This window comes from Choloepus didactylus, chromosome Y, assembly GCF_015220235.1.
Source record: "Choloepus didactylus isolate mChoDid1 chromosome Y, mChoDid1.pri, whole genome shotgun sequence".
Lineage (NCBI taxonomy): Eukaryota > Metazoa > Chordata > Mammalia > Pilosa > Megalonychidae > Choloepus > Choloepus didactylus.
In genome coordinates, this window is record NC_051335.1 from 44,509,964 (window position 1) to 44,534,067 (window position 24,104).

Here is a 24,104-nt window from a genome sequence, read left to right on the forward strand (position 1 = left end):
ATCAGAGACTTAGAAAATTCACAAATATCTGGAGGTTAAACAACACACTCCTAAACAATCAAGGGGTTAAAGAAGAAATAGCAAGAGAAATTGCTAAATATATAGACACGAATGAAAATGAGAACACAACATACCAAAACCTATGGGATGCAGCAAAAGCAGTGCTAAGGGGGAAATTTATAGCACTAAACGCATATATTAAAAAGGAAGAAAGAGCCAAAATCAAAGAACTAATGGATCAACTGAAGAAGCTAGAAAATGAACAGTAAACCAATCCTAAACCAAGTAGAAGAAAAGAAATAACAAGGATTAAAGCAGAAATAAATGACATAGAGAACAAAAAAACAATAGAGAGGATAAATATCACCAAAAGTTGGTTCTTTGAGAAGATCAACAAGATTGACAAGCCCCTAGCTAGACTGACAAAATCAAAAAGAGAGAAGACCCATATAAACAAAATGATGAATGAAAAAGGTGACATAACTGCAGATCCTGAAGAAATTAAAAAAATTATAAGAGGATACTATGAACAACTATATGGCAACAAACTGGATAATGTAGAGGAAATGGACAATTTCCTGGAAACATATGAACAACCTAGACTGAGCAGAGAAGAAATAGAAGACCTCAACCAACCCATCACAAGCAAAGAGATCCAATCAGTCATCAAAAATCTTCCCACAAATAAATGCCCAGGGCCAGATGGCTTCACAGGGGAATTCTACCAAACTTTCCAGAAAGAACTGACACCAATCTTACTCAAACTCTTTCAAAACACTGAAGAAAATGGAACACTACCTAACTCATTTTAGGAAGCTAACATCAATCTAATACCAAAACCAGGCAAAGATGCTACAAAAAAGGAAAACTACCGGCCAATCTCCCTAATGAATATAGATGCAAAAATCCTCAACAAAATACTTGCAAATCGAATCCAAAGACACATTAAAAAAATCATACACCATGACCAAGTGGGGTTTATTCCAGGCATGCAAGGATGGTTCAACATAAGAAAATCAATCAATGTATTACAACACATTAACAAGTCAAAAGGGAAAAATCAATTGATCATCTCAATAGATGCTGAAAAAGCATTTGACAAAATCCAACATCCCTTTTTGATAAAAACACTTCAAAAGGTAGGAATTGAAGGAAACTTCCTCAACATGATAAAGAGCATATATGAAAAACCCACAGCCAGCATAGTACTCAATGGAGAGAGACTGAAAGCCTTCCCTCTAAGATCAGGAACAAGACAAGGATGCCCGCTATCACCACTGTTATTCAACATTGTGCTGGAAGTGCTAGCCAGGGCAATCCGGCAAGACAAAGAAATAAAAGGCATCCAAATTGGAAAAGAAGAAGTAAAACTGTCATTGTTTGCAGATGATATGATCTTATATCTAGAAAACCCTGAGAAATCGACGATACAGCTACTAGAGCTAATAAACAAATTTAGCAAAGTAGCAGGATAGAAGGTTAATGTACATAAGTCAGTAATGTTTCTATATGCTAGAAATGAACAAACTGAAGAGACACTCAAGAAAAAGATACCATTTTCAATAGCAACTAAAAAAATCAATTACCTAGGAATAAACTTAACCAAAGATGTAAAAGACCTATACAAAGAAAACTACATAACTCTACTAAAAGAAATAGAAGGGGACCTTAAAAGATGGAAAAATATTCAATGTTCATGGATAGGAAGACTAAATGTCATTAAGATGTCAATTCTACCCAAACTCATCTACAGATTCAATGCAATCCCAATCAAAATTCCAACAACCTACTTTGCAGACTTGGAAAAGCTAGTTATCAAATTTATTTGGAAAGGGAAGATGCCTCGAATTGCTAAAGGCACTGTAAAAAAGAAAAACGAAGCGGGAGGACTTACACTCCCTGACTCTGAAGCTTATTATAAAGCCACAGTTACCAAAACAGCATGGTACTGGCACAAAGATAGACATATAGATCAATGGAAAAGATTTGAGAATTCGGAGATAGACCCTCAGATCAATGGCCGACTGATCTTTGATAAGGCCCCCAAAGTCACTGAACTGAGTCATAATGGTCTTTTCAACAAATGGGGCTGGGAGAGTAGGATATCCATATCTAAAAGAATGAAAGAGGACCCCTACCTCACCCCCTACACAAAAATTAACTCACAATGGACCAAAGATCTCAATATAAAAGGAAGTACCATAAAACTCCTAGAAGATAATGTAGGAAAACATCTTCAAGACCTTGTATTAAGAGGCCACTTCCTAGACTTTACACCCAAAGCACAAGCAACAAAAGAGAAAATAGATAAATGGGAACTCCTCAAGCTTAGAAGTTTCTGCACCTCAAAGGAATTTCTCAAAAAGGTAAAGAGGCAGCCAACTCAATGGGAAAAAATTTTTGGAAACCATGTATCTGACAAAAGACTGATATCTTGCATCTATAAAGAAATCCTACAACTCAATGACAGTAGTACAGTTGGCCCAATTATAAAATGGGCAAAAGATATGAAAAGACAGTTCTCTGAAGGGGAAATACAAATGGCCAAGAAACACATGAAAAAATGTTCAGCTTCACTAGCTATTGGAGAGATGCAAATTAAGACCACAATGAGATACCATCTAACACCGGTTAGAATGGCTGCCATTAAACAAACAGGAAATTACAAATGCTGGAGGGGATGTGGAGAAATTGGAACTCTTATTCACTGTTGGTGCGGCTGTATAATGGTTCAGCCACTCTGGAAGTCAGTCTGGCAGTTCCTTAGAAAACTAGATACAGAGTTACCATTCAACCCAGCGATTGCACTTCTCGGTATATACCCGGAAGATTGGAAAGCAGTGACACGAACAGATATCTGCACGCCAATGTTCATAGCAGCATTATTCACAATTGCCAAAAGATGGAAACAACCCAAATGTCCTTCAACAGATGAGTGGATAAATAAAATGTGGTATATACACACGATGGAATACTACGCGGCAGTAATTAGGAACGATCTCGTCAAACATATGACAACATGGATGAACCTTGAAGACATAATGCTAAGCGAAATAAGCCAGGCACAAAAAGAGAAATATTATATGCTACCACTAATGTGAACTTTGAAAAATATAAAATAAATGGCTTATAATGTAGAATATAGGGGAACTAGCAATAGAGAGCAATTAAGGAAGGGGTAACAATAATCTAAGAAGAACAGATAAGCTATTTAACGTTCTGGGGATGCCCAGAAATGACTATGGTCTGTTAATTTCTGATGCATATAGTAGGAGCAAGGTTACAGAAATGTTGCTATATTAGGTAACTTTCTTGGGGTAAAGTAGGAACATGTTGGAAGTTAAGCAGTTATCTTAGGTTAGTTGCCTTTTTCTTACTCCCTTGTTATGGTCTCTTTAAAATGTTCTTTTATTGTATGTTTGTTTTCTTTTTAACTTTTTTTTCATACAATTGATTTAAAAAAGAAGGGAAAGTTAAAAAAAAAAACAAGGAAAAAAAATGATGCAGTGCCCCCTTGAGGAGCCTGTGGAGAATGCAGGGGTATTCGCCTACCCCACCTCCATGGCTGCTAACATGACCACAGACATAGGGGACTGGTGGTTTGATGGGTTGAGCCCTCTACCATAGGTTTTACCCTTGGGAAGACGGTTGCTGCAAAGGAGAGGCTAGGCCTCCCTATGGTTGTGCCTAAGGGCCTCCTCCCGAATGCCTCTTTGTTGCTCAGATGTGGCCCTGTCTCTCTAGCTAAGCCAACTTGAAAGGTGAAATCACTGCCCTCCCCCCTACGTGGGATCAGACACCGAGGGGAGTGAATCTCCCTGGCAACGTGGAATATGACTTCCGGGGAGGAATGTAGACCCGGCATCGTGGGACGGAGAACATCTTCTTGACCAAAAGGTGGATGTGAAATGAAATGAAATAAGCTTCATTGGCAGAGAGAATCCAAAAGGAGCCGAGAGGTCACTCTGGTGGGCACTCTTACGCACACTTTAGACAACCCTTTTTAGGTTCTAAAGAATTGGGGTAGCTGGTGGTGGATACCTGAAACTATCAAACTACAACCCAGAACCCATGAATCTCGAAGACAGTTGTATAAAAATGTAGCTTATGAGGGGTGACAAGGGGATTGGGAAAGCCATAAGGACCACACTCCACTTTGTCTAGTTTATGGATGGATGAGTAGAAAAATAGGGGAAGGAAACAAACAGACAAAGGTACCCAGTGTTCTTTTTTACTTCAATTGCTGTTTTTCACTCTAATTATTATTCTTGTTATTCTTGTGTGTGTGCTAATGAAGGTGTCAGGGATTGATTTGGGTGATGAATGTACAACTATGTAATGGTACTGTGAACAATCGAAAGTACGATTTGTTTTGTATGACTGCGTGGTATATGAATATATCTCAATGAAATGAAGATTAAAAAAAAAAAAAAGACATAATGCTGAGCAAAATAAGCCAGGCACAAAAAGAGACATATTGTATGTTACCACTAATGTGAATTCTGTGGAAAATGTACAATGTTTTATACTGTAGAATGTAGGGGACCTAGAGATACCAATTAGTGGAGGGGGAATGATAATCTAATAAGAACAGATAAACTATGGAGGGTAATCTCAATGTTATGGGAATGCTCAGGAATGATTATGGTTTGTAAACTTTCTTGGATATAGTAAGATCATGTTGGAAGCAATAGAGTTATTTTAGGTTTTTTTTTCTCTTATTCCTTTGTTTTCTTAGGGGTTGTTAATTTTCTTGGGGTATGGTAGGAACATGTTGGAAGCAATGTAGTTATTTTAGATTATTTGTTTTTCTTACTCCTCTGTTTGGACATGGTTTATTAATTTTCTTGGGGTATGGTAGGAACATATTGGAAGCAAAGTAATTATTTTAGGTTATTTGTTTTCCTTAATCCATTGCTTTGTTTGAAATGTTGTGGGGTTTTTTTTGGTTGTTGTTTGCCTGTTTGTTTTTAATTTTTTGATAAACAAAGTTAAAAAATTGAAAAAAAATCAGTAGAAAAATGGGAGTAAAAACTAAATGACAAATAGGGTGGGATGGGGGGATGGTTTGGGTATTCTCTTTTCACTTTTATTTTTTATTCTTATTCTGATTCTTTCTGATGTAAGGAAAATGTTCAGAAATAGATTGTGGTGATGAACGCATAACTATATGATCATACTGTGAACAGTTGATTGTATACCATGGATGACTGTAAGGTTTGTGAATATATTTCAATAAAACTGAATTTAAAAAAAAAAAAACAAAAAACATCATGCTAAGTGAAAGAAGCCAGACACAAAAGACCATATACTGTATGATTTCATTTATATGAAATGTCCAGAATAGGCAAATTTAGAGACAGAATGTAGATTAGTGGTTGCCTGGAGTTGGGAGTGGGAATGGGGATTTAACTGCAAATGGGCATGAGGGGTCTTATTGGGGGATGAATTTGTTCCAAAACTGATTTATGGTGATGACTGCACCACTTGGAAAAGTTACTAAATGTATACTTGAAATGGGTGACTTATTTTACATTTTTTTTATTGTGGTAATATATATATAACATAAAATTTGCCATTTTACCACTTTAAGTGTACAATTCAATGGCATTGATTACATTCACAATGTTGTGTATCCATCAATACTATTCCAAAATTTTCCATTATTTAAAACAGAAACTCTACCTGAAATGGGTGAATTTTAAGATATATAAAATATACCTCAATAAAGCTGTTAAAAAATGGAAAAAAAAAAGATAGTAAAGGAAAGTGGGTGAGGGGTATATAGGAATTCTGTTCTATCTTTGCAACATTTCTATAAAACAATTCTAAAATTAAATATTAAAAAGGTATGTTCATGGGTGGATATCATTATTTGGCAGTACTCATCCATGTGAAAAGGCATTTTCAAAGATGAAATACATAAAATCTCATTACAGATCAGCATTAAAAGATGAACATTTGAAAACGATTTTGATGACAGGGAACACTAACTTGAAGCCTCAATTAAGCAAACTGTTAACCCCTCAAAACAGAATTCCATTCTTCTCATTAGTAGTCCTCAATTGCACTCAATTGTTATTATTATATTTTGAATTTCATCTGTAAAAATTTGTTTGCTATTCTGTTATCTAAGTACCTAATAACATCCTCAATTTCACCTTTTGGTCCACAAAACCTAAAAACAGTATTTACTATTTGGTTCTTTTCAGGAAAAAGTTTGCCAACCCCATTCTATACCATAACAGGAAAAACATAAACATAATTAGTTTCTTTCTCGAGTATAATCTTATCTTTACCAAATTTTTGCCTAATGCCCTTCTGGATATGCCCTATAAAGGGTAAGCCTTGTATCTTCTGTTATGGCACTATTTGGAATTTCCATAAATAGAAACACAATTAGTTTAAAAGTTCTAGAAAAGCCTTGATGTCATAGTTATTATCATGATATTAAAGTGACAACACCATACCATGATATCCATAAGATGACCCTCATCAAGTAGTGATGTCACCATGCCATGGACTCACAGAGGTCTCTTAGATATCAGGTAGCTCCCATGGCATGACACCCTTCCGTTGGCATCACCCTAGCACCTCACCTCACTCTGGTGTCATATGCTATCACTGCTATGACAGAATCCTGCCCTGATGCCACTCTGCCGAGATGCCAGAGGAATCACCCCCTACTCTTTTCTACTCCCTTGGCAGCGGCAGAGAGGGGTAGGGTAGCCACAGACACCGGTACGTGCTCAGGAGGTAGTACCCAGCTCCAACCGTTGTCCCTTCCGCCTCGAACTGCAGGTCAGGGCCCCGGGGAAGCAGGACCTTTAGGCTCCCATAGCTCTCTTGGCCTGACTCTTCACCCGTTCCGTATGGCTGACTCAATGGCCCAACAGCGACCACCCACCCCGGCTCTGTCACACGGTTCTATACCAAGCAGCTCACCATACCTGACTCCATTCTCCAGCTGTCATCCTGGGCCAATTCCACTGGCAACTTGACTACGGCGGCCGCAGGGGACCCTGAAACTTGTAGTTCCTTGCTGCTAGAGGCTGAGTTGGCGGGGAGGCCAAAGCACCTCCCCCTTCCCGGAACTGCCCTCAAACTGCAACTCCCAGAGGCGCCCGGCGAGAGGCAAAGAAGCGAGGGCAAGGGACCGAACGGTGACTGGCGGAGCTCTACCGGCTCTTTTAGACTGGCAGTCGGAGCCAGCAACGTGAGGCGGTCGTTGGTCAGGCTCCACGCAGATCCTAAGGAGAGCGAAATGGAGGGGTGTGTATCTAACCTGATGGTCTGCAATCTGGCCTACACTGGAAAGCTGGAGGAGTTGAAGGAGAAGATCCTGGCCGATAAATCCTTGGCTACCCAAACTGACCAGGTAAAGCAGCGGTAAAGCCCCTTCCCAAACGGCTGCGTCTGCGAAGCCCTACGTAGCTTCCGAGGCCCGGCCCCCGCTGAGGCTTGTTGCGTCAGGTTAGATCCGCGCCCCCGCCCATCCTTCTTCCGGTTAACCTCGGGACTCGCTATCGCGCTGCCGGAGCTGACCCCGCAGCCCTAGATTGTTTTTTTGTTTGTTTGTTTCGTTTTGTTTTGTTTGCTCAGTACTTAACTCGCTAAATTTTGGACCTTGCTAGTAAGTGTAGCGCATTTCGCAGACATACCCCATCTTTGACATATCCGTGAGGAGGAGAGCTTCCTGTATGGGTTTCTTTTTGTACCTTCACTAGCGACTTTACTCAATGAAATACGTGCAACTGAACGCCTCTTCTGTGCCAGGCTAGCTTGCTTGGAGCTGGGGTTGCAGTCCAGTGGAACAGACAGACATTAATAAAATAATCACAAAAACCTGTGTATGTACGAATGCAAATTGTGCGAAGTATTGGGGAGAGAAGTGTACGTGGTGATTTCAGAACATACAATGGAGGACCTGATTTAGCTCCCTTAGAAGATCAGAATGTTGGGGTAATTGGAAAAGGCTTTGCAAAGGAGGGAAGGTTGGTTAGTCCTTGAAGGCGAAAGATTTCCATGTGGGAAGAATGGACATTCTAAGCAGAGGCAGAAAACAATGAATGAACGTTTGGAAAGAATTTCTTTCTGCCTTCCTGCTTTCACCCTGAATTTCTAGAAAGATTCCCGGTGCCCTCAGTAAGCCAACAGATATTTACAGATTGCCTCCTGTTTGACAGACACTGTGTTAAGCCCTGGAGAGACAATATCACATACCTACAAATCTCCATTTTGTGTCTTTGGGAATTGAATGAGAAATCAGGAGACTTTGTTTTCTTTTTTTGGAACTTTCCTTTATCACTCAACCTGAAAATGGCCTTACTTTTACATAGTTTACCTTCATTATGGTCTAGTAATATTTAATAGTTATTTAATATTAAGCTTTAATAACAGTTCATTGAAATTTAGCCATTCTTCATCAAGTCAATGGCACAAAAAGGGAGGGAGCGATTCAAGTTCAATAGACTTAAGAAACATAAACAAATGCATATATGGCCCATATTTGGATTCTGTTTGGAAAAAAAGACTGGGGGGCAATTGGGGAAATCTCTTTATAGATTGGGTATTAGATATTGTAAAGGAATTAGTATCAATAGGTGTCATGACGGTGTCCTAGTTATGAAAGAAAAGTATCCTTTTTTTTTAAGGATGCATACCGAAGTATTCAGGGGTGAAAATACATGATATTTAAGATTTGCTTTTAAAAACTTCAAGTAAAAAAAGTAGATGAAGCAAATAATGGCAAAATATTAATTATGAAGTCTAGGTGATAGGCATATGGGTTTCTGTTATATTTCCTCTATTTTTATGTGATTGAACTTTTTTGGTAATGAAGTTTAAAATACCATTTTGTTTACATGGGATTGACTAAGAAATATAAATTACTGCAAATAGGGATTCTCTTTGAGAAACATGACCAACTCTCTTTGTTTATTATTTTAAAGGGGGGGGGCTCTAATTCTGTTTGTGGTGTGTTTTTTAAAATGGTTATACAGATAATCTCAAGTTGTCTTATGAATATTTCTTCCCCATAAGATTCATATGTTCTTTCTAGAGCATCTGACTCAGACTTGGTATGGCAGTAGAAATTTCAGCATCAGACAGACAAGAATTTGTGGCCCAACTCCCCCATTTACTACCTGTGCAACCTTAGACAAGTTGCTTACTTTGATGAGTCTTGGTTTCCTCATCTGTGAAATGGGGATATTAGCCACTGAATTGGATCATAAGGGTTAAATGAGGCAATGCATGTGCATGACATGTTGAGTTCCCTTCCTCTTTTCTTTTGATAATAATGATAGTAAAATACTTTAGTTTTTTGGGTCACCACCAGCATATCTGTCATTTAAAAGTACATAAATAATGTAATAGAAAACAACCAAAGCGCTGTTTCTTGCTATACTGTTTTCCTTGCTGTATTCTGCCGAGAATTACTAACATTCTTCATTATATTCCCTCCATGTTACTAAAATTTGGGTCTCTCTTATTACTAGTAAGTAATATGGTTCAAGGTTTCCTACCTGAGGAAACAGTGCTCTCCATTTCCTGTTTCCAGACAATAGATTGCTGTCCCCGCTATTAATTTTTTCTGATTTTTCCCTTAGTTCTATTTCTCTTCAAGAAGGTTGATCTTATGCTTCTCTGTTTTCTGTGTAGGACAGCAGAACTGCATTGCATTGGGCATGCTCAGCAGGACATACAGAAATTGTTGAATTCTTGCTGGAGCTTGGAGTGCCAGTGAATGATAAAGATGATGTGAGTACTAGGCAGAGTTGATAAACTCTCAGTTATCTTTAGACTCCAGACTGGTGTTTACTGAAGTCTGCATATTTGTTTAGCTCATAAATAAAATGTAACCTTTATGAGTAGGAAGTTACAACGTGGCTTCGATGACTAGCAGTCACATTATTTTAGTATGTTAATTTTGCCATTCAACTCTGTGATTTAAGGCAAACAATGTAACGCGCTTAGCCTTATTTTCCCTGCCTAGGATATAGAATTGAATTTATAATAAATCTTAAGGCCTATTATAGTGAACCCTGAGAGACTATAAACCCTTTTTTATTATGTTGGTGTTTTTTAAAGTGAATATTGCCTGAATAATGAGCTCCTAAATAACCTTTTGTGTTATATATAGAAGATTTATTATAATGGTATTGGCCATATTAGCATTAGACCTGTGAAGAATAAGGATGGAACATTTTTTTGTAGACAAAAATTCCTTGTACAAGTGATGTTTATAATAGCAAAGAAATGAAAACAATTTAATGGAATTTAATGTGATAAAATAACCAATCAAGTTAGGTTTTCAAAGAATGGCATAGAAAATGCTTACAATATAATGATACATGGAAATTTGGAAACTGCCGCTCACAGAACTTTGTATTATACGATCCCAGTTTTCATTTTTAAAAATATATGTGGGAGGCGGGGCAAGATGGCAGACTGGTGAGCTGTATGTTTTAGTTACTCCTCCAGGAAAGTACGTAGAAAGCCAGGAACTGCATGGACTGGACACCACAGAGCAATCTGACTTTGGGCATACTTCATACAACACTCATGAAAACGTGGAACTGCTGAGATCAGCGAAATCTGTAAGTTTTTGCGGCCAGGGGACCCGCGCCCCTCCCTGCCAGGCTCAGTCCCGTGGGAGGAGGGGCTGTGAGCTCCGGGAAGGAGAAGGGAGAACTGCAGTGGGAGCCCTTATCGGAATCTCATTATACTGATCCAAACTCCAACCATAGATAGACTGAGACCAGACACCAGAGAATCTGAGAGCAGCCAGCCCAGCAGAGAGGAGACAGGCATAGAGAAAAAAAAAACAACACGAAAAACTCCAAAATAAAAGCGGAGGATTTTTGGAGTTCTGGTGAACATAGAAAGGGGAAGGGCCCTGAGGCACATATGCAAATCCTGAAGAAAAGCTGATCTCTCTGCCCTGTGGACCTTTCCTTAATGGCCCTGGTTGCTTTGTCTCTTAGCATTTCAATAACCCATTAGATCTCTGAGGAGGGCCCTTTTGTGTTTTTTTTTTTAATCCTTTTTTCTTTTTCTAAAACAACTACTCTAAGAAACCCAATACAGAAAGCTTCAAAGACTTGCAATTTGGGCAGGTCAAGTCAAGAGCAGAACTAGGAGAGCTCTGAGACAAAACGCAATAATCCAGTGGCTGAGAAAATTCACTAAACACCACAAATTCCCAAGAAAAGGGGGGTGTCCGCTCACAGCCATCATCCTGGTTGACAGGAAACACTCCTGCCCATCGCCAGCCCCATAGCCGAGATCTGCCCCAGACAACCCAGTGTGACGGAAGTCCTTCAAATAACAGACACACACCACAAAACTGGGCGTGGACATTAGCCTTCCCTGCAACCTCAGCTGATTGTCCCAGAGTTGGGAAGGTAGAGCAGTGTGAATTAACAAAGCCCCATTCAGCCATCATTTCAGCAGACTGGGAGACTCCCTACACAACCCAGCAGCCCAGAACTGCCCTGGGAGGACGGCACTCACCTGTGACATAGCACAGTCATCCCTCAACAGAGGACCTGGGGTGCACGGCCTGGAAGAGGGGCTCACTTGCAAGTCTCCGGAGCCATACGCCAATACCAAGGACTTGTGGGTCAGTGGCAGAGACAAACTGTGGCAGGACTGAACTCAAGGATTAGACTACTGCAGCACCTTTAACACTCTAGGATCACCAGAGAGATTTGATTGTTAGAGCCACCCCACCCTCCCTGACTGCCCAGAAACACGCCCCATATACAGGGCAGGCAACACCAACTACACACGCAAGCTTGGTACACCAATTGGACCCCACAAGACTCACTTCCCCACTCACCAAAAAGGCTAAGCAGGGGAGAACTGGCTTCTGGAGAACAGGTGGATCATGGACACCACCTGGTGGTTAGTTAGAGAAAGTGTACTCCACGAAGCTGTAGATCTGATAAATTAGAGATAAGGACTTCAATTGGTTTACAAATCCTACAGGAACGCTATTAAGTTCAGCAAATGCCACGAGGCCAAAAACAACAGAAAATTATACAGCATATGAAAAAACCAGACGATATGGATAACCCAAGCCCAAGCACCCAAATCAAAAGATCAGAAGAGACACAGCACCTAGAGCAGCTACTCAAAGAACTAAAGATGAACAATGAGACCATAGTACGGGAGACAAAGGAGATCAAGAAGACCCTAGAAGAGCATAAAGAAGACATTGCAAGACTAAATAAAAAAATGGATGATCTTATGGAAATTAAAGAAACTGTTGACCAAATTAAAAAGATTCTGGACACTCATAGTACAAGACTAGAGGAAGCTGAACAACGAATCAGTGACCTCGAAGATGACAGAATGGAAAATGAAAGCATAAAAGAAAGAATGGGGAAAAAAATTGAAAAAATCGAAATGGACCCCAGGGATATGATAGATAATATGAAACGTCCAAATATAAGACTCATTGGTGTCCCAGAAGGGGAAGAAAAGGGTAAAGGTCTAGGAAGAGTATTCAAAGAAATTGTTGGGGAAAACTTCCCAAATCTTCTAAACAACATAAATACACAAATCATAAATGCTCAGTGAACCCCAAATAGAACAAATCCAAATAAACCCACTCCAAGACATATACTGATCACACTGTCAAACACAGAAGAGAAGGAGCAAGTTCTGAAAGCAGCAAGAGAAAAGCAATTCACCACATACAAAGGAAACAGCATAAGACTAAGTAGTGACTACTCAGCAGCCACCATGGAGGCAAGAAGGCAGTGGCACGATATATTTAAAATTCTGAGTGAGAAAAATTTCCAGCCAAGAATACTTTATCCAGCAAAGCTCTCCTTCAAATTTGAGGGAGAGCTTAAATTTTTCACAGACAAACAAATGCTGAGAGAATTTGCTAACAAGAGACCTGCTCTACTGGAGATACTCAAGGGAGCCCTACAGACAGAGAAACAAAGAAAGGACAGAGAGACTTGGAGAAAGGTTCAGTACTAAAGAGATTCGGTATGGGTACAATAAAGGATATTAATAGACAGAGGGGAAAAATATGACAAACATAAACCAAAGGATAAGATGGCCGATTCAAGAAATGCCTTCACGGTTATAACGTTGAATGTAAATGGATTAAACTCCCCAATTAAAAGATATAGATTCGCAGAATGGATCAAAAAAAATGAACCATCAATATGTTGCATACAAGAGACTCATCTTAGACACAGGGACACAAAGAAACTGAAAGTGAAAGGATGGAAAAAAATATTTCATGCAAGCTACAGCCAAAAGAAAGCAGGTGTAGCAATATTAATCTCAGATAAAATAGACTTCAAATGCAGGGATGTTTTGAGAGACAAAGAAGGCCACTACATACTAATAAAAGGGGCAATTCAGCAAGAAGAAATAACAATCGTAAATGTCTATGCACCCAATCAAGGTGCCACAAAATACATGAAAGAAACACTGGAAAAACTAAAGGAAGCAATTGATGTTTCCACAATAATTGCGGGAGACTTCAACATATCACTCTCTCCTATAGATAGATCAACCAGACAGAAGACCAATAAGGAAATTGAAAACCTAAACAATCTGATAAATGAATTAGATTTAACAGACATATACAGGACATTACATCCCAAATCACCAGGATACACATACTTTTCTAGTGCTCATGGAACTTTCTCCAGAGTAGATCATAGCCTGGGACATAAAACAAGCCTCAATAAATTTAAAAAGATTGAAATTATTCAAAGCACATTCTCTGACCACAATGGAATACAATTAGATGTCAATAACCATCAGAGACTTAGAAAATTCACAAATACCTGGAGGTTAAACAACACACTCCTAAACAATCAGTGGGTTAAAGAAGAAATAGCAAGAGAAATTGCTAAATATATAGAAACGAATGAAAATGAGAACACAACATACCAAAACCTATGGGATGCAGCAAAAGCAGTGCTAAGGGGGAAATTTATAGCACTAAATGCATATATTAAAAAGGAAGAAAGAGCCAAAATCAAAGAACTAATGGATCAACTGAAGAAGCTAGAAAATGAACAGCAAACCAATCCTAAACCAAGTAGAAGAAAAGAAATAACAAGGATTAAAGCAGAAATAAATGACATAGAGAACAAAAAAACAATAGAGAGGATAAATATCACCAAAAGTTGGTTCTTTGAGAAGATCAACAAGATTGACAAGCCCCTAGCTAGACTGACAAAATCAAAAAGAGAGAAGACCCATATAAACAAAATGATGAATGAAAAAGGTGACATAACTGCAGATCCTGAAGAAATTAAAAAAATTATAAGAGGATATTATGAACAACTGTATGGCAACAAACTGGAGAATGTAGAGGAAATGGACAATTTCCTGGAAACATATGAGCAACCTAGACTGAGCAGAGAAGAAATAGAAGACCTCAACCAACCCATCACAAGCAAAGAGATCCAATCAGTCATCAAAAATCTTCCCACAAATAAATGCCCAGGGCCAGATGGCTTCACAGGGGAATTCTACCAAACTTTCCAGAAAGAACTGACACCAATCTTACTCAAACTCTTTCGAAACATTGAAGAAAATGGAACATTACCTAACTCATTTTATGAAGCTAACATCAATCTAATATCAAAACCAGGCAAAGATGCTACAAAAAAGGAAAACTACCGGCCAATCTCCCTAATGAATATAGATGCAAAAATCCTCAACAAAATACTTGCAAATCGAATCCAATGACACATTAAAAAAATCATACACCATGACCAAGTGGGGTTTATTCCAGGCATGCAAGGATGGTTCAACATAAGAAAATCAATCAATGTATTACAACACATTAACAAGTCAAAAGGGAAAAATCAATTGATCATCTCAATAGATGCTGAAAAAGCATTTGACAAAATCCAACATCCCTTTTTGATAAAAACACTTCAAAAGTTAGGAATTGAAGGAAACTTCCTCAACATGATAAAGACATATATGAAAAACCCACAGCCAGCATAGTACTCAATGGAGAGAGACTGAAAGCCTTCCCTCTAAGATCAGGAACAAGACAAGGATGCCCTCTATCACCACTGTTATTCAACATTGTGCTGGAAGTGCTAGCCAGGGCAATCCGGCAAGACAAAGAAATAAAAGGCATCCAAATTGGAAAAGAGGAGGTAAAACTGTCATTGTTTGCAGATGATATGATCTTATATCTAGAAAACCCTGAGAAATCGACGATACAGCTACTAGAGCTAATAAACAAATTTAGCAAAATAGCGGGATACAAGGTTAATGCACATAAGTCAGTAATGTTTCTATATGCTAGAAATGAACAAACTGAAGAGACACTCAAGAAAAAGATACCATTTTCAATAGCAACTAAAAAAATCAAGTACCTAGGAATACACTTAACCAAAGATGTAAAAGACCTATACAAAGAAAACTACATAACTCTACTAAAAGAAATAGAAGGGGACCTTAAAAGATGGAAAAATATTCAATGTTCATGGATAGGAAGACTAAATGTCATTAAGATGTCAATTCTACCCAAACTCATCTACAGATTCAATGCAATCCCAATCAAAATTCCAACAACCTACTTTGCAGACTTGGAAAAGCTAGTTATCAAATTTATTTGGAAAGGGAAGATGCCTCAAATTGCTAAAGACACTCTAAAAAAAAAAACAAAGTGGGAGGACTTACACTCCCTGACTTTGAAGCTTATTATAAAGCCACAGTTGCCAAAACAGCATGGTACTGGCACAAAGATAGACATATAGATCAATGGAATTGAATTGAGAATTCGGAGATAGACCATCAGATCTATGGCCGACTGATCTTTGATAAGGCCCCCAAACTCACTGAACTGAGTCATAATGGTCTTTTCAACAAATGGGGCTGGGAGAGTTGGATATCCATATCCAAAAGAATGAAAGAGGACCCCTTCCTCACCCCCTACACAAAAATTAACTCACAATGGACCAAAGATCTCAATATAAAAGAAAGTACCATAAAACTCCTAGAAGATAATGTAGGAAAACATCTTCAAGACCTTGTATTAGGCGGCCACTTCCTAGACTTTACACCCAAAGCACAAGCAACAAAAGAGAAAATAGATAAATGGGAACTCCTCAAGCTTAGAAGTTTCTGCACCTCAAAGGAAATTCTCAAAAAGGTAAAGAGGCAGCCAACTCAATGGGAAAAAATTTTTGGAAACCATGTATCTGACAAAAGAGTGACATCTGGCATATATAAAGAAATCCTACAACTCCATGACAATAGTACAGCTGGCCCAATTATAAAATGGGCAAAAGATATGAAAAGACAGTTCTCTGAAGAGGAAATACAAATGGCCAAGAAACACATGAAAAAATGTTCAGCTTCACTAGCTATTAGAGAGATGCAAATTAAGACCACAATGAGATACCATCTAACACCGGTTAGAATGGCTGCCATTAAACAAACAGGAAACTACAAATGCTGGAGGGGATGTGGAGAAATTGGAACTCTTATTCACTGTTGGTGGGACTGTATAATGGTTCAGCCACTCTGGAAGTCAGTCTGGCAGTTCCTTAGAAAACTAGATATAGAGTTACCATTCGACCCAGCGATTGCACTTCTCGGTATATACCCGGAAGATCGGAAAGCAGTGACACGAAGAGATATCTGCACGCCAATGTTCATAGCAGCATTATTCACAATTGCCAAAAGATGGAAACAACCCAAATGTTCTTCAACAGATGAGTGGATAAATAAAATGGTATATACACATGATGGAATACTACGCGGCAGTAAGAAGGAACTATCTCGTCAAACATATGACAACATGGATGAATCTTGAAGACATAATGCTAAGCGAAATAAGCCAGGCACAAAAAGAGAAATATTATATGCTACCACTAATTTGAACTTTGAAAAATATAAAACAAATGGCTTAGAATGTAGAATGTAGGGGAACTAGCAATAGAGAGCAATTAAGGAAGGGGGAACAATAATCCAAGAAGAACAGATAAGCTATTTAACGTTCTGGGGATGCCCAGGAATGAGTATGGTCTGTTAATTTCTGATGGATATAGTAGGAGCAAGTTCAGAGAAATGTTGCTATATTAGGTAACTTTCTTGGGGTAAAGTAGGAACATGTTGGAAGTTAAGCAGTTATCTTAGGTTAGTTGTCTTTTTCTGACTCCCTTGTTATGGTCTCTTTAAAATGTTCTTTTATTGTATGTTTGTTTTCTTTTTAACTTTTTTTTCATACAGTTGATCCAACATCCGTTTTTGATAAAAACACTTCAAAACGTAGGAATTGAAGGAAACTTCCTCAACATGATAAAGAGCATATATGAAAAACCCACAGCCAGCATAGTACTCAATGGTGAGAGACTGAAAGCCTTCCTTCTAAGATCAGGAACAAGACAAGGATGCCCGCTGTCACCACTGTTATTCAACATTGTGCTGGAAGTGCTAGCCAGGGCAATCCGGCAAGACAAAGAAATAAAAGGTATCCAAATTGGAAAAGAAGAAGTAAAAATGGCATTGTTTGCAGATGATATGATCTTATATCTAGAAAACCCTGAGAAATCGACGATACAGCTACTAGAGCTAATAAACAAATTTAGCAAAGTAGCGGGATACAAGGTTAATGCACATAAGTCAGTAATGTTTCTATATGCTAGAAATGAACAAATTGAAGAGACACTCAAGAAAAAGATACCATTTTCAATAGCAACTAAAAAAATCAAGTACCTAGGAATATACTTAACCAAAGATGTAAAAGACCTATACAAAGAAAACTACATAACTCTACTAAAAGAAATAGAACGGGACCTTAAAAGATGGAAAAATATTCCATGTTCATGGATAGGAAGACTAAATGTCATTAAGTTGTCAATTCTACCCAAACTCATCTACAGATTCAATGCAATCCCAATCAAAATTCCAACAACCTACTTTGCAGACTTGGAAAAGCTAGTTATCAAATTTATTAGGAAAGGGAAGATGCCTCGAATTGCTAAAGGCACTGTAAAAAAGAAAAACGAAGCGGGAGGACTTACACTCCCTGACTTTGAAGCTTATTATTAAGCCACAGTTGCCAAAACAGCATGGTACTGGCACAAAGATAGACATATAGATCAATGGAATCGAATTGAGAATTCATAGATAGACCCTCAGATCTATGGCTGACTGATCTTTGATAAGGCCCCCAAAGTCACTGAACTGAGTCATAATGGTCTTTTCAACAAATGGGGCTGGGAGAGTTGGATATCCATATCCAAAAGAATGAAAGAGGACCCCTACCTCACCCCCTACACAAAAATTAACTCACAATGGACCAAAGATCTCAATATAAAAGAAAGTACCATAAAACTCCTAGAAGATAATGTAGGAAAACATCTTCAAGACCTTGTATTAGGCGGCCACTTCCTAGACTTTACACCCAAAGCACAAGCAACAAAAGAGAAAATAGATAAATGGGAACTCCTCAAGCTTAGAAGTTTCTGCACCTCAAAGGAATTTCTCAAAAAGGTAAAGAGGCAGCCAACTCAATGGGAAAAAATTTTTGGAAACCATGTATCTGACAAAAGACTGATATCTTGCATATATAAAGAAATCCTACAACTCAATGACAATAGTACAGCTGGCCCAATTATAAAATGGGCAAAAGATATGAAAAGACAGTTCTCTGAAGAGGAAATACAAATGGCCAAGAAACACATGAAAAAATGTTCAGCTTCACTAGCTATTAGAGAGATGCAAATTAAGACCACAATGAGATACCATCTAACACCGGTTAGAATGGCTGCCATTAAATAAACAGGAAACTACAAATGCTGGAGGGGATGTGGAGAAATTGGAACTCTTATTCATTGTTGGTGGGACTGTATAATGGTTCAGCCACTCTGGAAGTCAGTCTGGCAGTTCCTTAGAAAACTAGATATAGCGTTACCATTCGATCCAGCGATTGCACTTCTCGGTATATACCCGGAAGATCGGAAAGCAGTGACACGAACAGATATCTGCACGCCAATGTTCATAGCAGCATTATTCACAATTGCCAAGAGATGGAAACAACCCAAATGTCCTTCAACAGATGAGTGGATAAATAAAATGTGGTATATACACACGATGGAATACTACGCGGCAGTAAGAAGGAACGATCTGGTGAAACATATGACAACATGGATGAACCTTGAAGACATAATGCTGAGCGAAATAAGCCAGGCACAAAAAGAGAAATATTATATGCTACCACTAATGTGAACTTTGAAAAATGTAAAACAAATGGTTTATAATGTAGAATGTAGGGGAAGTAGTAATAAAGAGCAATTAAGGAAGGGGGAACAATAATCCAAGAAGAACAAATAAGCTATTTAACGTTCTGGGGATGCCCAGGAATGACTATGGTCTGTTAATTTCTGATGGATATAGTAGGAACAAGTTCACAGAAATGTTGCTATATTATGTAGCTTTCTTGGGGTAAAATAGGAACATGTTGGAAGTTAAGCAGTTATCTTAGGTCAGTTGTCTTTTTCTTACTCCCTTGTTATGGTCTCTTTGAAATGTTCTTTTATTGTATGTTTGTTTTCTTTTTAACTTTTTTTTTCATACAGTTGATGTAAAAAAGAAGGGAAAGTTAAAAAAAAAAAAGAAAGAAAAGAAAAACAAGGAAAAAAAAAGATGTAGTGCCCTCTTGAGGAGCCTGTGGAGAATGCAGGGGTATTCGCCTACCCCACCTCCATGGTTGCTAACATGACCACAGACATAGGGGACTGGTGGTTTGATGGGTTGAGCCCTCTACCACAGGTTTTACCCTTTGGAAGACGGTTGCTGCAAAGGAGAGGCTCGGCCTCCCTATGGTTGTGCCTAAGAGCCTCCTGCCAAATGCCTCTTTGTTGCTCAGATGTGGCCCTGTCTCTCTAGCTAAGCCAACTTGAAAGGTGAAATCACTGCCCTCCCCCCTACGTGGGATCAGACACCCAGGGGAGTGAATCTCCCTGGCAACGTGGAATATGACTCCCGGGGAGGCATGTAGACCTGGCATCGTGGGACAGAGAACATCTTGACCAAAAGGGGGATGTGAAAGGAAATGAAATAAGCTTCAGTGGCAGAGAGATTCCAAAAGGAGCCGAGAGGTCACTCTGGTGGCCACTCTTAAGCACACTTTAGACAACCCTTTTTAGGTTCTAAAGAATTGGGATAGCTGGTGGTGGATACCTGAAACTATCAAACTACAACCCAGAACCCATGAATCTCGAAGACAGTTGTATAAAAATGTAGCTTATGAGGGGTGACAATGGGATTGGGAAAGCCATAAGGACCACACTCCACTTTGTCTAGTTTATGGATGGATAAGTAGAAAAATAGGGGAAGGAAACAAACAGACAAAGGTACCCAGTGTTCTTTTTTACTTCAATTGCTCTTTTTCACTCTAATTATTATTCTTGTTATTTTTGTGTGTGTGCTAATGAAGGTGTCAGGGATTGATTTGGGTGATGAATGTATCACTATGTAATGGTACTGTAAACAATCGAAAGTACGATTTGTTTTGTATGACTGCGTGGTATGTGAATACATCTCAATAAAATGAAGATTAAAAAAGAAAAAGAAAAAAAATATATGTGGAAGAATCCATATCAGAATTGGAATTATATTCATCATATCTGTTCTATAGGATTTTGAGTGATTTTTCTTTTCTTTTTCTATATTCTGGTTCCTCAGTTTTCTACAGTGGTTACTGAGGAAAAAAATGTTGTTTCTTTTAAACCACTCACACAAAGCTCTTTGTAAACACTACCTATAATATTAGCATTAATTCCTGTGCACTCCACCCTCTGGCTTTTGTTGCCTGGTTTTTTGTACTACCCTCCCGTTTTATAGGCATGCTGGACTCCTCTTCATATTGCTGCTTCTGCTGGCCAGGATGAGATTGTAAAAGACCTTCTGGGAAAAGGTGCTCAAGTGAATGCTGTCAATCAAAATGGCTGTACTCCTCTGCATTATGCGGCTTCCAAAAACAGGCACGAGGTATGGTTGCATTCTTATGGTACTTTTTTGGGTTCTAAAATATGTACACAGACAAAAAGATAAATGCGTTTTCTTCTTTCTTTCTTTCCAGATCGCTGTTATGTTACTAGAAGGTGGGGCTAATCCAGATGCTAAGGACCATTTTGAGGCTACCGCAATGCACCGGGCAGCAGCCAAGGGTAACTTGAAGATGATTCATATCCTTCTTTGCTACAAAGCATCCACAAACATCCAAGATACTGAGGGTAACACTCCTCTGTAAGTGACAAGTAGCAGTCATTTGTATTCTACTTGACATTAGCCCTCTTTCAATGATCCTTACAGATCGTTTTTTTAATTCTGCTTATAAATGTAGTCAGTGTTTACAGCAAAAAAATTTGTGACATACACAAAAGTAAAAATTGCCTGTCATCTTGCCATCCAGAATTAACCACTGAGAACATTTTTCTGCATTTTCTCCCAATATGCAAATGTGTGTGTTTTACATATTTTTTTAAACAAGATTGAAGTCATACCGTGTATATAGTTTGTTGTGTGTGTGTGTGTGTGTGTGTGTGTGTGTGTGTGTGTGTGTGTGTGTATTTTATATAGTGTATCTTTTCACCTAATAGTATATTGTGAGCATTTTCCAATGGTGTTAAATATTTTTAAGACATTTTTAATGGCCACTCTATGGATGTGCCATAATTTAATTATTCTTCTGTTACTGTGAATTTAAGTTGTTTTGAATTTTCCACTCTTGTAAATAAAGCTACGTTGGCCAACTTTGTACAAAAATCTTCGGCCATATTGCTAATTATTTCCTTAGTATAGACTCCTAGAAGTAGAATTGTTGGGTTGACAAAATACATACATTTTAAGACTACTGGTATCTATTGCCAGATTACTTCCAGAGGAGTTGTATCATTGTCCACTCCCAACAGCAGTTTGAAAATACCTATTACCACTCACCAACACTGAAATTATCCTTTTGTTATATGAAAAATGATATTCATAGTTGTAATTTGCATTTTTAAAATTACAGGTGAAGTGCCTATGGCTAACAATTACATCTCTTCTCTAAATTGTGACTTTTTGTGTTCCTTTCTCTGTTTTCCTTTTGGGGAGTTAATTAGTGTTTACTGATGTTTAAGTGCTCTTGACTTGACATACTAATGTTAATCTTCTGTCACATAAGTTGAAAATACTTTCCCAGTTTGCCTTTTCATTTTGTACATGATTTTAAAAATAACACGAATCTTCAATTTCTATTTAGTCAAGCCTGTTAATTTTCCTTCATAATTAGGAAGTCCTCCCCCACCCTAAAATTAGTTATAAACATTCATCTATATTTTAGTGTAGGATTTTTAAACATTCTGTTGGTTTGGGTGGAGGATGATATTTTTTGCATTTAACTCTTAAATCTATCTGGAATTGATTTATGTATATTTCTTCCATAGTTCTTGGCAACTTTTCTTCGTTAAAGGTGACAATTTTTTTGAACCAGAAATTGTTTAGTCAAAAGTGAGGTTCAGCCTTTTCCAATTTGACCTTAAACAAACTTTTAAAAAATATTTTCTTAATTTTTAGTGTTAAAAATCTTTTCTGTAGTTCTGAGTGACTCTGTTTAGAAAGACCTGTATATTCTAGCACTTTTCTCCATCACAACTAGAAAAGCAAGATGGCCTACAGGAAATATGGGAGTCAGGCAGTATAGTGTCCTGGAAAGAGCCTAAGATTTAGGAATATCTAGATGCTGATTACCCTATCCAAACTGACACTTCCCATCTCTGTGAACTTAATAAAGGTACTTAACCTTTCCGAGTCATAATTTCCTCATCATTATATGAGCATAATAATTGCTTCCTCACTAGATTGTTGTGAGGTTTAAATAAAATAACACAAAAAGTGCCTAATACTCTGCCTGGCAAACTGCTAAGTGCCCAACAAAGGTTAGTTGCCTTCCTTGTTCAGTTACTGCTCAGCCGTGTTGTCATAAGCAAGAACTTTTAACCTCTGTTGCAATTTCAACTGTAAAATGGTGATATACCCTGCTCACTTACAAGGGGGAATATAATGACCAAATGAGATAAAATCTTTTAAACTTTTCCAAAATTTAAAGCACACAAATATAAAGCTATTAACAGATTATGAACTGGGGCTTTTCTAAATTCTAACCCTGAATTATTATATATCTTTGGAGTAAACTACTTCAAATCTCCATAAATAAGGAATTTACTCCTTCTTTAGGCTGGCACATAGATTCCTCTTCTGTTGTAGTAGGACCAGAATTATGATATATGATCTGGTATTATAAGGCATTCCACTGATTTTTAACTTATAGTCTTCCCCATGCAAATTTATTTTCCTTTCCTGTTTAAATAACTTTCCAATATTTCCACTACCTAATAATCAGTTTAGACTATCTAGCAGGAAATATAATCTGTAGTTATTAATGATCTTTGTGATCCCCAATTTCAGACACTTAGCCTGTGATGAGGAGAGAGTGGAAGAAGCAAAACTTCTGGTGTCCAAAGGAGCAAGTATTTACATTGAGAATAAAGAAGAAAAGACACCCTTGCAAGTGGCCAAAAGTGGCCTGGATTTAATACTCAAGAGAATGGTGGAAGGTTAAGCAGCTTCGATTTATTCTTTATTTGTGTTATGGTTGCCCTCAATGTCCTGGAAACTAATGTACTTTGTGCACAAGACTTCATCTATGTATGATGAAGTTTTTCTCACCTGTAAAGTCTTGTAACATGTTGAATATGGTTCCTGCTAAGGTACTTGTTCTAAGCTTACAACTTGCTGTCCAAGCATTGAATAACTGTTGAGAGTGTTCTTGTTGTTGTATATTATTCTATATTGAATTTTAGCTAATTTTGGGTAAGTGAGTCTGTGGTCATTGTGCATCTTTGGCATCCTCCCGTGCACCCTCTCCCCCTCTGAGGCAAAACAGCCCCAGTAGCACCAGGCCACTTGTTTTGCCAAATGTTTCTAGGTGGATTCTAGAATGTTCCTCCATACAGTTGAAACTTACCCTTGTTTTCCAAGCTGATTTGGAGGCCTGTGCCAAAATTTTTGTTTTTGTTTTTCTCAGTCATAAGGTGTAATTCATT

At 38.1% G+C, this 24,104-nt stretch overlaps 1 protein-coding gene across 1 annotated transcript; it reads left to right on the forward strand.

The window, feature by feature from the left end:
- The first annotated feature begins 7,215 nt into the window (after positions 1 to 7,215).
- Positions 7,216 to 23,620, forward strand: LOC119524184 (26S proteasome non-ATPase regulatory subunit 10-like). Its single transcript, XM_037822821.1, has 5 exons — positions 7,216 to 7,378; positions 9,664 to 9,762; positions 20,860 to 21,006; positions 21,098 to 21,264; positions 23,467 to 23,620. The coding sequence occupies exons 1-5, from the start codon at positions 7,265 to 7,267 to the stop codon at positions 23,618 to 23,620; spliced, it is 681 nt and encodes a 226-aa protein (XP_037678749.1). The 5' UTR covers positions 7,216 to 7,264.
- Positions 23,621 to 24,104: the final 484 nt, after the last annotated feature.